The 13,248-nt window shown below is 42.2% G+C and overlaps 1 protein-coding gene across 1 annotated transcript; it reads left to right on the forward strand.

Moving 5' to 3' along the window:
- Positions 1-3,497: 3,497 nt before the first annotated feature.
- Positions 3,498-6,777, forward strand: LOC112073556 (collagen alpha-1(XI) chain; the record flags this gene model as incomplete). The annotated part of the gene is made up of 2 exons (XM_024140827.1): positions 3,498-3,716; positions 6,615-6,777. Coding segments are annotated over exons 1-2 (348 nt in total), but the record flags the coding sequence as incomplete, so codon positions are not given.
- Between the last annotated feature and the right edge of the window lie 6,471 nt (positions 6,778-13,248).

Below are 13,248 nucleotides of genomic sequence, written 5' to 3' on the forward strand. Positions count from 1 at the left end.
GTGCTTTGCTGCAGGAGGGACTGGTGCACCTCACAAAATAGATGGCATCATGAGGGAGGAAAATTATGTAGATATATTGAAGCAACATCTCAAGACATCAGTCAGGAAGTTAAAGCGTGGTCGCAAATGGGTCTTCCAAATGGACAATGTCCCCAAGCTTACTTCCAAAGTTGTTGCAAAATGGCTTAAGGACAACAAAGTCAAGGTATCGGAGTGACCATCACAAAGACTTGACCTCAATCCTATAGAAAATTTGTGGTCAGAACTGAAAAAGCAAGTGCGAGCAAGGAGGCCTACAAACCTGACTCAGTTACACCAGCTCTGTCCGGAGGAATGGACCAAAATTCACCCAATTTATTGTGGGAAACTTGTGGAAGGCTACCTGAAATGTTTGACCCAAGTTAAACAATTTAAAGGCAATGCTACCAAATACTCATTGACCCACTGGGAATGTGATGAGAAAAATGTAAGCTGAAATAAATCATTCTCTCTACTATTATTCTGACATTTCACATTCTTAAAATAATGTGGTGATCCTAACTGACCTAAGACAGGGATTTTTTTACTAGGATTAAATGTCAGGAATTGTGAAAAACTGAGTTTAAATGTAATTGGCTATGGTGTATATAAACTTCAGACCTTAACTGTATATAGTATATAGGATTCTTAGTTCTTTGACATTGTGCGATGCATTTTCCAGCTAAAAAACAAAACGGCAGAAATATGTTGAAAAAATTCTACTGCAGCATTTATTTAGCTATGTGATAATACTTGACTATTTTTATTCACAAATGCGAGTGAATACCACTAGTGCCAAAATGTAAACGGGTGTTAATTTTAGGACCTGGTCGTGTGCCCTCTTTCTGGTTGAAGAGGGAGACAGTTTAAGATGCTAGTTGCCTACTTGCCCCATAATGGGAAGATACGGTACAATATACAACTTCACTCGGAACCGATGCTTGTTAAAGTCAGTGAGCGAGTGTTGGTGCTTCGTCAAATTGGCCAGACAGCAAAGGAAAAAAAAATAATGGCCGAAAATAGCAGGAGATTAAATTAACAATGAGATTTTCTGTGATTATTTGCCGAAAATAATTGCCTTAAAGCCTTGCTTGTTTTAAAGACTGGAAATTTCTGTCAAATAGGCTCAAATAGGATTGAATGGAATGGGTGGAGTGGAGTATCCCATTGGATTGGTAGTGGTAGCATTCTGCCATGGAGTGCTCTGTCTGAGGAGAACATTTCAGCTATTATGACATCATCTTTAACCTCTATGAAGGCAGGAAGCAGGAAGTAGGACCCCCCCCCCCATCTGAGATACCTACTGCAGCCCTCACCCTCCACATGCAACACCTGTTCTGCCAGTCACATTCTGTTAAAGGTCCCCAAAGCACACACATCCCTGGGTCGCTCCTCTTTTCAGTTCGCTGCAGCTAGCGACTGGAACGAGCTGCAACAAACACTCAAACTGGACAGTTTTATCTCCATCTCTTCATTCAAAGACTCAATCATGGACACTCTTACTGACAGTTGTGGCTGCTTCGTGTGATGTATTGTTGTCTCTACTTTCTTGCTGTTGTCTGTGCCTAATCATGTTTGTGCTAAGTTTTGTGCTGCTACCATGTTGTGCTCCTGCCATGTTGTGTTGCTACCATGTTATTGTCATGTTGTGTTGCTACCATGCTGTGTTGTCATGTGTTGCTGCCATGTTATGTTGTTGTCTTAGGTCTCTCTTTATGTAGTGTTGTGTTGTCTCTCTGGACGTGATGTGTGTTTTGTCCTATATTTTTATTTTATTTGTCATTTTTAATCCCAGCCCCCGTACCCGCAGGAGGCCTTTTGCCTTTTGTAAAAAAGAATTTGTTCTTAACTGACTTGCCTAGTTAAATAAAGGTTAAATAAAGGTTAAATAAAGGTTAAATAAAGGTTTTTAAAAATTCTAAAATAAATAATGGATGGTTAAAGAACTACATTTGTTAGGAATGTTTCACACATCTTGTATAATGTATTTGCGATTAGATCACTTCTGACTCTTTCAAGATTAGCCAGCTGTTGTTATAAATTCTTAAAGTACCCGGCAACAAAGGTCACATTTAAACTGGGGTTTAAGATATTTTTATCTTAAACCCCAGGCACAGACAACAGCAAGAAAGTAGAGACAACAATACATCACACGAAGCAGCCACAACTGTCAGTAAGAGTGTCCATGATACAATTAAAGGCACAATCTGTAATTTTAACCTGACCCTTCCACTTTGTCTGGTAGGCTAAGGGATGTAGCTGGGGTAAAATTACCCCTGTCAAGTAAGTAGACAAAATTATGGATGAAAGAGCTAACAGTCCATGAGATGGACATTATCATTTTGTTGTGGGCATACCTCAAGGATGGGTGGAAAAAAGGACACGCCTTGAATTCTGTTGTTGTTGATGTACTGTATATTAGCAGGAAGTCTCCCAGAATATATGATGATGTCATATTACCGCATCCACCTCGAACCATTCTAACTCTTCTGAGCTAAATGATGTCATATTACTGCGTCCACCTATATCGTCTCTGATGGCGAGTTCAAAACAACTGAGAACTCTGGGGAAAAAATACTCTGACTGGGAAAAATCGATATAAACGGTCATCCTACTTAGAATTTCAACTCGGGAACTCGGGCCTCTTTCTGGAGCTCCAACTTTCCCACCTGAAGATCCCCGATGTCATTATTTTATTTTAACTCGGATTATTCAGAGTTCCCAGTTGTTTTGAACACGGCATGACACTTCTGTGTCATATCACTAATGATGTCATATTACCACGTCCATATTTACCCTCTCTAACGATCCTGTGTTTGATGATGTCATATTACTGCGTCCACATTTAACCTCTCTAACGATCCTGTGTTTGATGATGTCATATTACCGGCTTGTGCTTGGCGTCCCACATTTAACCTCTCTAACGATCCTGTGTTTGATGATGTCATATTACCACGTCCATAGTTACCTCTCTAACGATCCTGTGTTTGATGATGTCATATTACTGCGTCCACATTTAACCTCTCTAACGATCCTGTGTTTGATGATGTCATATTACCGCGTCACATTTAACCTCTCTAACGATCCTGTGTTTGATGATGTCATATTACCGCGTCCACATTTAACCTCTCTAACGATCCTGTGTTTGATGATGTCATATTAACCTGTGCCCGTCCCTGGCGCCCACCTCTAAACTCTCTATATCTTCTGTCTATCATGACGTCATATTGCTAAGCTACTGTAGCTAACCTGTCCTACCTATTCCGGGAGGGTGTTCCCAGAGGACTTCTCAGGAAGTCTCTCAGCATGTATGATGATGTCATATTACTGCGTCCACCTCTAATCTAACTCTTCTACTATCTTCACTTCTGACCCTACACATTGATGATTATCCGGGAGTTGGACAATGTAACAGCTAATGGGTATCCAAATAAACACAACCAATCAAATAAATAATGAAACTGTTATTTTTTTCTCTCACCAGGAGGAGTGTTCCCAGAGGACTTCTCAGTGATGTTCACCATCAAGCCCAAGGCAGGCAGCCAGTCTTTCCTGCTGTCTGTGTATAACGAGAAGGGGGTCCAGCAACTGGGTGTGGAGGTGGGACGCTCCCCTGTCTTCCTGTATGAAGACCAACATGGGAAACCTTCCCCAGAGGAGTACCCACTGTTCAGATCCATCAACCTCGCCGACGGCAAGTAAGTGAAGTCTGAGACACCTGAGAATCTCATCACTACTGTATCACAAAGCAAGGCCTTTTCTGTTACGGACAAGGTTTGGGTTCAGGTAAGGTTAGGCACTGTTTGATTAGCTTAAGGGTTACTCTGTCCTCTGGCAAGTAACTGACGTTTGGCCCTTCACTAAGCCGTGATGTTATACAAGGAGTACTGTACATTTGTAACCCACGGGATATGAACCCCGGGTCTCCCACGGGATCAAGCAATGTCTTAGACCAAGAGGAAATTCTCTGTTGGGTCGAGGGCAGAAACTAGTTTTGAAGTTCGTAGACCTTATCATGTGACCATGACTGACTCATGTGTTCTGGGGGTCTATGAGAGGCTCTGTGGCCTCACCGTGTTCTTACTGTTGATAGACTCCACACAAGTCATGTTTTACAAGATGGCCGACCAGATCTGAGTCTTCTGGATTCTCTATAACGTATTTAAGGCTTCTCAGCAGACCCAAGCAAACCACTAAAAATGAAAAAAAAAAAAGATTTATATACTTCATTGTTTAGTGATTCATAACATCAGGAATATAACTGTGAGATGGCTGTCTTTTGAGTTGCCCAATTATTTATTTGGCAGCATTTTGGTGACAGACTGTTTTTGCCAAATTATTTACAGCTGTCGGCACTGTTGATTTGCAATAAACCATCAAAATAACAGAGCTTCATAAATTGCTTAACTTTAAAATGAATATTCTGACAGTGAGGTCTTTGCTAATATGAAACATTTAGCGAAAACGTGTCTGGAGTAATTGTCTACAGCAAAATGAAACGTAGCGTTGGTATGTATCTGTCTTCCAGACCTTAAAGTAAAGTGAGTTTTATCGTTTTAGTCTTTATCTAGCTAGTAATCTTTCTGAGAATAACAACAAATTATCTTCATCAAGAACAACCTAGTTTTCACATTTCTTGGCATCTCTCTGACATCTCTGACTACTCCAGACTGTAGATTTATTTTCTGACTACTCCAGACTGTAGATTATCACTGACTACACCAGACTGTAGATTATCTCTGACTACACCAGAATGTAGATTATCTCTGACTACTCCAGAATGTAGATTATCTCTGACTACTCCAGAATGTAGATTATCTCTGACTACACCAGAATGTAGATTATCTCTGACTACTCCAGACTGTAGATTATCACTGACTACACCAGACTGTAGATTATCTCTGACTACACCAGAATGTAGATTATCTCTGACTACTCCAGACTGTAGAATTATCTCTGACTACTCCAGAATGTAGATTATCTCTGACTACACCAGAAGTAGATTATCTCTGACTACTCCAGAATGTAGATTATCCTTGACTACACCAGCATGTAGATTATCTCTAACTACACCAGAATGTAGATTATCTCTGACTACTCCAGAATGTAGATTATCTCTGACTACTCCAGACTGTAGATTATCACTGACTACTCCAGACTGTAGATTATCTCTGACTACACCAGACTGTAATTATCTCTAACTACACCAGAATGTAGATTATCTCTGACACTCCAGAATGTAGATTATCTCTGACTACACCAGACTGTAGATTATCTTTGACTAATCCAGACTGTAGATCATCTCTAACTACTCCAGAATGTAGATTATCTCTGACTACTCCAGACTGTAGATTATCTTTGACTAATCCAGACTGTAGATCATCTCTAACTACACCAGACTGTAGATTATCTCTGACTACACCAGAATGTAGATTATCTCTAACTACACCAAATGTAGATTATCTCTGACTACTCCAGAATGTAGATTATCTCTGACTACTCCAGACTGTAGATTATCACTGACTACTCCAGACTGTAGATTATCTCTGACTCACCAGACTGTAGATTATCTCTAACTACACCAGAATGTAGATTATCTCTGACTACTCCAGAATGTAGATTATCTCTGACTACACCAGACTGTAGATTATCTTTGACTAATCCAGACTGTAGATCATCTCTAACTACTCCAGAATGTAGATTATCTCTGACTACTCCAGACTGTAGATTATCTTTGACTAATCCAGACTGTAGATCATCTCTAACTACACCAGACTGTAGATTATCTCTGACTACTCCAACTGTAGATTATCTCTGACTACACCAGAATGAGATTATCTCTGACTACACCAGACTGTAGATTATCTCTGACTACACCAGACTGTAGATAATCTCTGACTTCACTAGACTGTATATAATCTCTGACTTCACTAGACTGTAGATTATCTTTGACTAGTCCAGACTATAGGTTATCTCTAACTACACCAGGCTGTAGATTATCTCTGACTATTCCAGACTATAGATTATCTCTGACTACACCAGACTGTAGAATATCTCTGACTATTCCAGACTGTAGATTATCTCTATCTACTCCAGAGTGTAGGTTATATCTAACTACACCAGACTGTAGATTATCTCTGACTACACCAGACTGAAGATTATCTCTGACTACACCAGACTGTAGATTATCTCTGACTACCAGACTGTAGATTATCTCTGACTACACCAGACTGTAGATTATCTCTGACTACACCAGACTGTAGAATACTCTGACTAACCCAGACTGTAGATTATCTCTGACTACACCAGACTGTGGATTATCTCTGACTACACCAGACTGTAGATTATCTCTGACTGCACCAGACTGTGATTATCTCTGACTACACCAGACTGTAGATTATCTCTGACTACACCAGACTGTGGATATCTCTGACTACACCAGACTGTAGATTATCTCTGACTGCACCAGACTGCAAATGTCCAACCTGTGCTCAGGTTGTAGCGTTCAGCAAGCAACAAATACACTTCATACGTTTCATGTTCTCCCCAAATTTCTCATGTTTCTCTAACCCACCACCTCCTCTGTCCATGTGTAGATGGCATCGCGTCGCCATCAGTGTGGAGAAGAAGAGCGTGACCATCATTGTGGATTGTAAGAAGAAGCTGAGCAGGCCACTGAAGAGGAGCGACGGGGCAGCCATCAACACTGACGGCATCACCGTGTTCGGTACCAGGATTCTGGACGAAGAGGTCTTTGAGGTAAGGACGATGACCATTGCTTGCTATGACTCTTGTATTCGGCTGATGGCACGGCTGCCATTTTGAGGCGTAACGTCTAAACGCTCTGTAGTTTTACAATGAATCTTGAATATTCCTTTTTGGGACAGGTCTTTGAAGTAAAGAGGACATTGGCCATTGCTGTTCTGGGGATTTTATGTATGTACCTATGGTTTGCAATACATGTTGGATTGCTGCCTCCTTGGGACAGGTCTCTTGTAAAATAGATTGGATCACATATGTAAAATAGATTGGATCACCTATGTAAAATAGATTTCATCACCTATGTAAAATAGATTGGATCACCTATGTAAAATAGATTGGATCACCTATGTAAAATAGATTGGATCACCTATGTAAAATAGATTGGATCACTATGTAAAATAGATTGGATCACCTATGTAAAATAGATTGGATCACCTATGTAAAATAGATTTGATCACCTATGTAAATAGATTGGATCACCTCTGTAAAATGGATTGGATCACCTATGTAAAATAGATTGGATCACCTATGTAAAATAGATTGGATCACCTATGTAAAATGGATTGGTCACCTATGTAAAATAGATTGGATCACCTATGAAAATAGATTGATCACCTATGTAAAATAGATTGGATCACCTATGTAAAATAGATTGGATCACATATGTAAATATATTGGATCACCTATGTAAAATATATTGTATCACCTATGTAAAATGGATTTGATCACCTATGTAAAATTAGATTGGATCACCTATGTTAAAATAGATTGGATCACCTATGTAAAATAGATTGGATCACCTATGTAAAATATATTGGATCACCTATGTAAAATATATTGGATCACCTATGTACATAAAGGATTTATTATCTGTTTCTCTTGATCTTGACAAGAGATTTTTAGTTGTTTTTTAAAATATATATATTTCTACCTTTATTTTAAAAGGCAAGTCAGTTTAAGAACAAATTCTTATATACAAAGACGTCCTACCCTAGATTTCACATTAGCTTCATGCTCATGTACAGATGTGGTGTTGTCTGTGGTGACAACCACAGAATCCACTGCTGCTGACGTTTGTTGTTAATCAGTTGGACAGATTATGTTGTATAACATGTCTCAGTGATACCAGCATGCATTGGAGCCTACTGGCAGTGAGTAATGTTAGGAGTCGTAAAGTTAATTGTGTCTTCAGAAACCAGTTTCTTTATTTGCCCTTTTCATATGATTCTTTCATAAATGGTGAACAGTTTTATAGACCATATAATAGGAGTACTTGGCTTTCTGCGCCTGGGTAGAGCCCTGGACTGTATTAAGGGAAAATGGCAGTTGTGTGTGACTTCAAAATGGCAGTTGTGGGTGACTTTTTTCCCCCTTATTAAGAGTGGAAGAAATCCGACAACAGTCTGCATGGGAGTCTTAAATATGACCGTTATAAGAGGGAGCATAAGGATAGCTTCTATAACTTATATTTCTATCTTTATTTGTTGATATGGGAGGTTGTTTGTGACGTGTGACGTAGCTGTCAGTGAGTTTCTGTTTCCTCGTTTGGAGTCATCGGAGTATAAGGATTATGGGTAAGGGGGGGTGGGGGAATTCATGTGGTGCAAAACGTCAGAAAGTCAAGAAATAGGAATTCTGAATTTAATTGGTAGAAGGCCTGAACAATGTATCTCTGAGGCATCCAGGAAGTATTTCATGCCATCCATTCCTAGCATACATTAAAGAGACCAGTATAGCTCGTATTACATCGCACTGAACATCTGACAATGTACCTTGTTTTACCCAGCTTCAAGAAATGTAAATGTTCCATTTTAACAATGTCTTGATATTTATTTGGTATGTTTAAATGTAACTTTTATTTTACTAGGCAAGTCAGTTAAGAACACATTCTTACTTAAAATGACAGCCTACCACAGCCAAACCCGGACAACAATAGGCCAATTGTGCACCGCCCTATGGGACTCAAAATCACAGCCGGATGTGATACAGCCTGGATTCGAACCAGGGACAGTAGTGACACCTCTGTGATACAGCCTGGATTTGAACCAGGGACTGTAGTGACACCTCTTGCACTGAGATGCAGTGTCTTACACTGCTGTGATACAGCCTGGATTCGAACCAGGGACTGTAGTGTAGTGACGCCTCTTGCACTGAGATGCAGTGCCTTACACCACTGCGCCACTCGGGAGCACATCTAGCTTGGAGGCGTTCAGAAATGATGTAACGATATCCGCAAATGAACCTGTACAGTTTTCATAACTCCTTATAATAGACAACTGATAATACTCCTTAGCTGTTAACCCAGCTTTACCACAGACAGGTAGCTGTGAGGCCTATGGAAACTATGAGCAGCATGCTATGCTATGCTATGCTATGCTATACTATGCTATACTATGCTATAATCAAATCAAATCAAATTTTATTAGTCACATACACATGGTTAGCAGATGTTAATGCGAGTGTAGCGAAATGCTTGTGCTTCTAGTTCCGACAATGCAGTAATAACCAACACAAGTAATCTAACCTAACAATTCCACAACTACTACCTTATACACACACACAAGTGTAAAGGGATAAAGAATATGTACATAAAGATATATGAATGAGTGGTGGTACAGAACGGCATGGCAAGATGCAGTAGATGGTATAGAGTACGGTATAATCATATGAGATGAGTACTGTAGGGTATGTAAACATAAAGTGGCATAGTTTAAAGTGGCTAGTGGTACATGTATTACATAAAGATGGCAAGATGCAGTAGATGATATAGAGTACAGTATATACATATGAGATGGGTAATGTAGGGTATGTAAACATTATATTAAGTGGCATTGTTTAAAGTGGCTAGTGGTACATTTTTACATAATTTCCATCAATTCCCATTTTTAAAGTGGCTGGAGTTGAGTCGTATGTTGGCAGCGGCCGCTAAATGTTAGTGGTGGCTGTTTAACAGTCTGATGGCCTTGAGATAGAAGCTGTTTTTCAGTCTCTCGGTCCCTGCTTTGATGCACCTGTACTGACCTCGCTTCTGGATGATAGCGGGGTGAACAGGCAGTGGCTTGGGTGGTTGTTGTCCTTGATGATCTTTATGGCCTTCCTGTGACATCGGGTGGTGTAGGTGTCCTGGAGGGCAGGTAGTTTGCCCCGGTGATGCGTTCTGCAGACCTCACTACCCTCTGGAGAGCCTTACGGTTGTGGCGGAGCAGTTGCCGTACCAGGCGGTGATACAGCCCGACAGGATGCTCTCGATTGTGCATCTGTAGAAGTTTGTGGTGCTTTGGTGACAAGCCGAATTTCTTCAGCCTCCTGAGGTTGAAGAGGCGCTGCTGCGCCTTCTTCACAACGCTGTCTGTGTGGGTGGACCAATTCAGTTTGTCCGTGATGTGTACACCGAGGAACTTAAAACTTTCCACCTTCTCCACTACTGACCCGTCGATGTGGGTAGGGGGGTGCTCCCTCTGCTGTTTCCTGAAGTCCACAATCATCTCCTTTGTTTTGTTGACGTTGAGTGTGAGGTTATTTTCCTGACACCACACTCCGAGGGCCTCACCTCCTCCCTGTAGGCCGTCTCGTCGTTGTTGGTATCAAGCCTACCACTGTAGTGTCATCCGCAAACTTGATGATTGGTTGGAGGCGTGCATGGCCACGCAGTCGTGGGTGAACAGGGAGTACAGGAGAGGGCTCAGAACGCACCCTTGTGGGGCCCCAGTGTTGAGGATCAGCGGGGTGGAGATGTTGTTACCTACCTCACCACCTGGGGGCGGCCCGTCAGGAAGTCCAGGACCCAGTTGCACAGGGCGGGGTCGAGACCCGGGTCTCGAGCTTGATGACGAGTTTGGAGGGTACTATGGTGTTAAATGCTGAGCTGTAGTCGATGAACAGCATTCTCCACATGGGTATTCTCTTTGTCCAGATGGGTTAGGGCAGTGTGCAGTGTGGTTGCGATTGCGTCGTCTGTGGACCTATTGGGTCGGTAAGCAAATTGGAGTGGGTCTAGGGTGTCCGGTAGGGTGGAGGTGATATGGTCCTTGACTAGTCTCTCAAAGCACTTCATGATGACGGAGGTGAGTGCTACGGGGCGGTAGTCGTTTAGCTCAGTTACCTTAGTTTTCTTGGGAACAGGAACAATGGTGGCCCTCTTGAAGCATGTGGGAACAGCAGACTGGATAAGGATTGATTGAATATGTCCGTAAACACACCAGCCAGCTGGTCTGCGCATGCTCTGAGGACGCGGCTGGGAATGCCGTCTGGGCCTGCAGCCTTGCGAGGGTTAACACGTTTAAATGTTTTACTCACCTCGGCTGCAGTGAAGGAGAGCCCGCAGGTTTTGGTAGGGGGCCGTGTCAGTGGCACTGTATTGTCCTCAAGCGGGCAAAAAAGTTGTTTAGCCTGTCTGGGAGCAAGACATCCTGGTCCGCGACGGGGCTGGTTTTCTTTTTGTAATCCGTGATTGACTGTAGACCCTGCCACATACCTCTTGTGTCTGAGCTGTTGAATTGCGACTCGATTTTGTCTCTGTACTGGGACTTAGCCTGTTTGATTGCCTTGCGGAGAGAATAGCTACACTGTTTGTATTCGGTCATGCTTCCGGTCACCTTGCCCTGGTTAAAAGCAGTGGTTCGCGCTTTCAGTTTCACCGCGAATGCTGCCGTCAATCCCGGTTTCTGGTTTGGGAATGTTTTAATCGTTGCTGTGGGTACGACATCGTCAATGCACTTCCTAATGAACTCGCTCACCGAATCAGCATATTCGTCAATATTGTTGTTGGACGCAATGCGGAACATATTCCAATCCGCGTGATCGAAGCAGTCTTGAAGCGTGGTTTCAGATTGGTCGGACCAGCGTTGAACAGACTGAGCGCGGGAGCTTGTTGTTTGAGTTTCTGTTTGTAGGTGGAATCAACAAAATGGAGTCGTGGTCAGCTTTTCCGAAAGGGGGGCGGGGGAGGGCCTTATATGCGTCTCGGAAATTAGTATAACAATGATTAGGGTTTTTCCCGCCCTGGTAGCACAATCGATATGCTGATAGTTTAGGGAGTTTTGTTTTTAGATTAGCCTGTTAAAATCCCCAGCTACGATGAATGCAGCCTCAGGGTGTGTGGTTTCCAGTTTACAAAGAGTCAGATAAAGTTCGTTCAGGGCCATCGATGTGTCTGCTTGGGGGGGAATATATACGGCTGTGATTATGATTGAAGAGAATTCCCTTGGTAGATAATGCGGTCGACATTTGATTGTGAGGAGTTCTAGATAGGTGAACAGAATGACTTGAGTTCCTGTGTGTTGTTATGATGATCACACCACGTCTCGTTAATCATAAGGCATACCCCCCCCCTCTTCTTACCGGAAAGATGTTTGTTTCTGTCGGCGCGATGCATGAAGAAACCAGCTGGCTGCACCGACTCCGTTAGCGTCTCTTGAGTTAGCCATGTTTCCGTGAAGCAGAGCACGTTGCAATCCCTGATGTCTCTCTGGAATGCTACCCGTGCTCGGATTTCGTCAACCTTATTGTCAAGAGACTGGACATTGGCGAGTAGTATGCTAGGGAGTGGAGCGCGATGTGCCCGTCTCCGAAGCCTGACCACGAGACCGCCTCGTTTGCCCCTTTTCGGCGTCGCACAGGGTCGCCGGCTGGGATCAGATCCATTGTATTGGGTGGAAGGCAAAACACTGGATCCGTTTCGGGAAAGTCATATTCCTGGTAGGAACGATGATGAGTTGACGTTAATCGTATATTCAGTAGTTCCTCCCGACTGTATGTAATGAAACCTAAGATTACCTGGGGTACCGATGTAAGAAATAACACATAAAAAAACAAAATACTGCATATTTTCCAAGGAACGCGAAGCGAGGCGGCCATCTATTTTCGGCGCCGGAAGTAGGAGGCATAGTAGGCATATACTATGCTATGCTATGCTGTTGCTTCTGACGAGACAGTAGCCCCAGCGTAGCCTTTGATGTGAACACCAGGATTGTCATGGTGACTGAAACAGACTGTTTAGACGTGTGCCCCAGGTCAGAAGACTGTAATCCCTCTTTTCCTCAGTTGGTTTCATCCACATCTTAATGATAGCTAGCTATCGCTAGTTGAAGCTAATCCAGGATTGAAAGAGGACAGAACATGTAGCCTAATGACTGTCTAATGAATGTAGTTAATAATTCTCGATGTTCAGCTTTTTCTGTTATTGGTTCTCAATTAGGCTCAGCACTAATCCCAGATACAATGCCTGCATGTATGGACAGCTAGACAGCTATTTTTGCATTTAACCATACACTCCAAGTGAAGGGTTAGCATTTAGCTCATTAGCATAAAGACTCTCACCGCCACAGCTATTTTTTATGCTGGTTTGAGGCCAGGTTTCGAACTGATGTGTGTGTTCTTTGTTTGAACGTAAATTATGCTAAACATAGTGGATTATAGAAACATTTGGGCTCATTTTCTCTGTTTAGAAACAAGAAGAAGAGCAAAATT

The sequence above is a fragment of the Salvelinus sp. IW2-2015 genome, unplaced genomic scaffold (assembly GCF_002910315.2).
Source record: "Salvelinus sp. IW2-2015 unplaced genomic scaffold, ASM291031v2 Un_scaffold2292, whole genome shotgun sequence".
NCBI lineage: Eukaryota > Metazoa > Chordata > Actinopteri > Salmoniformes > Salmonidae > Salvelinus > Salvelinus sp. IW2-2015.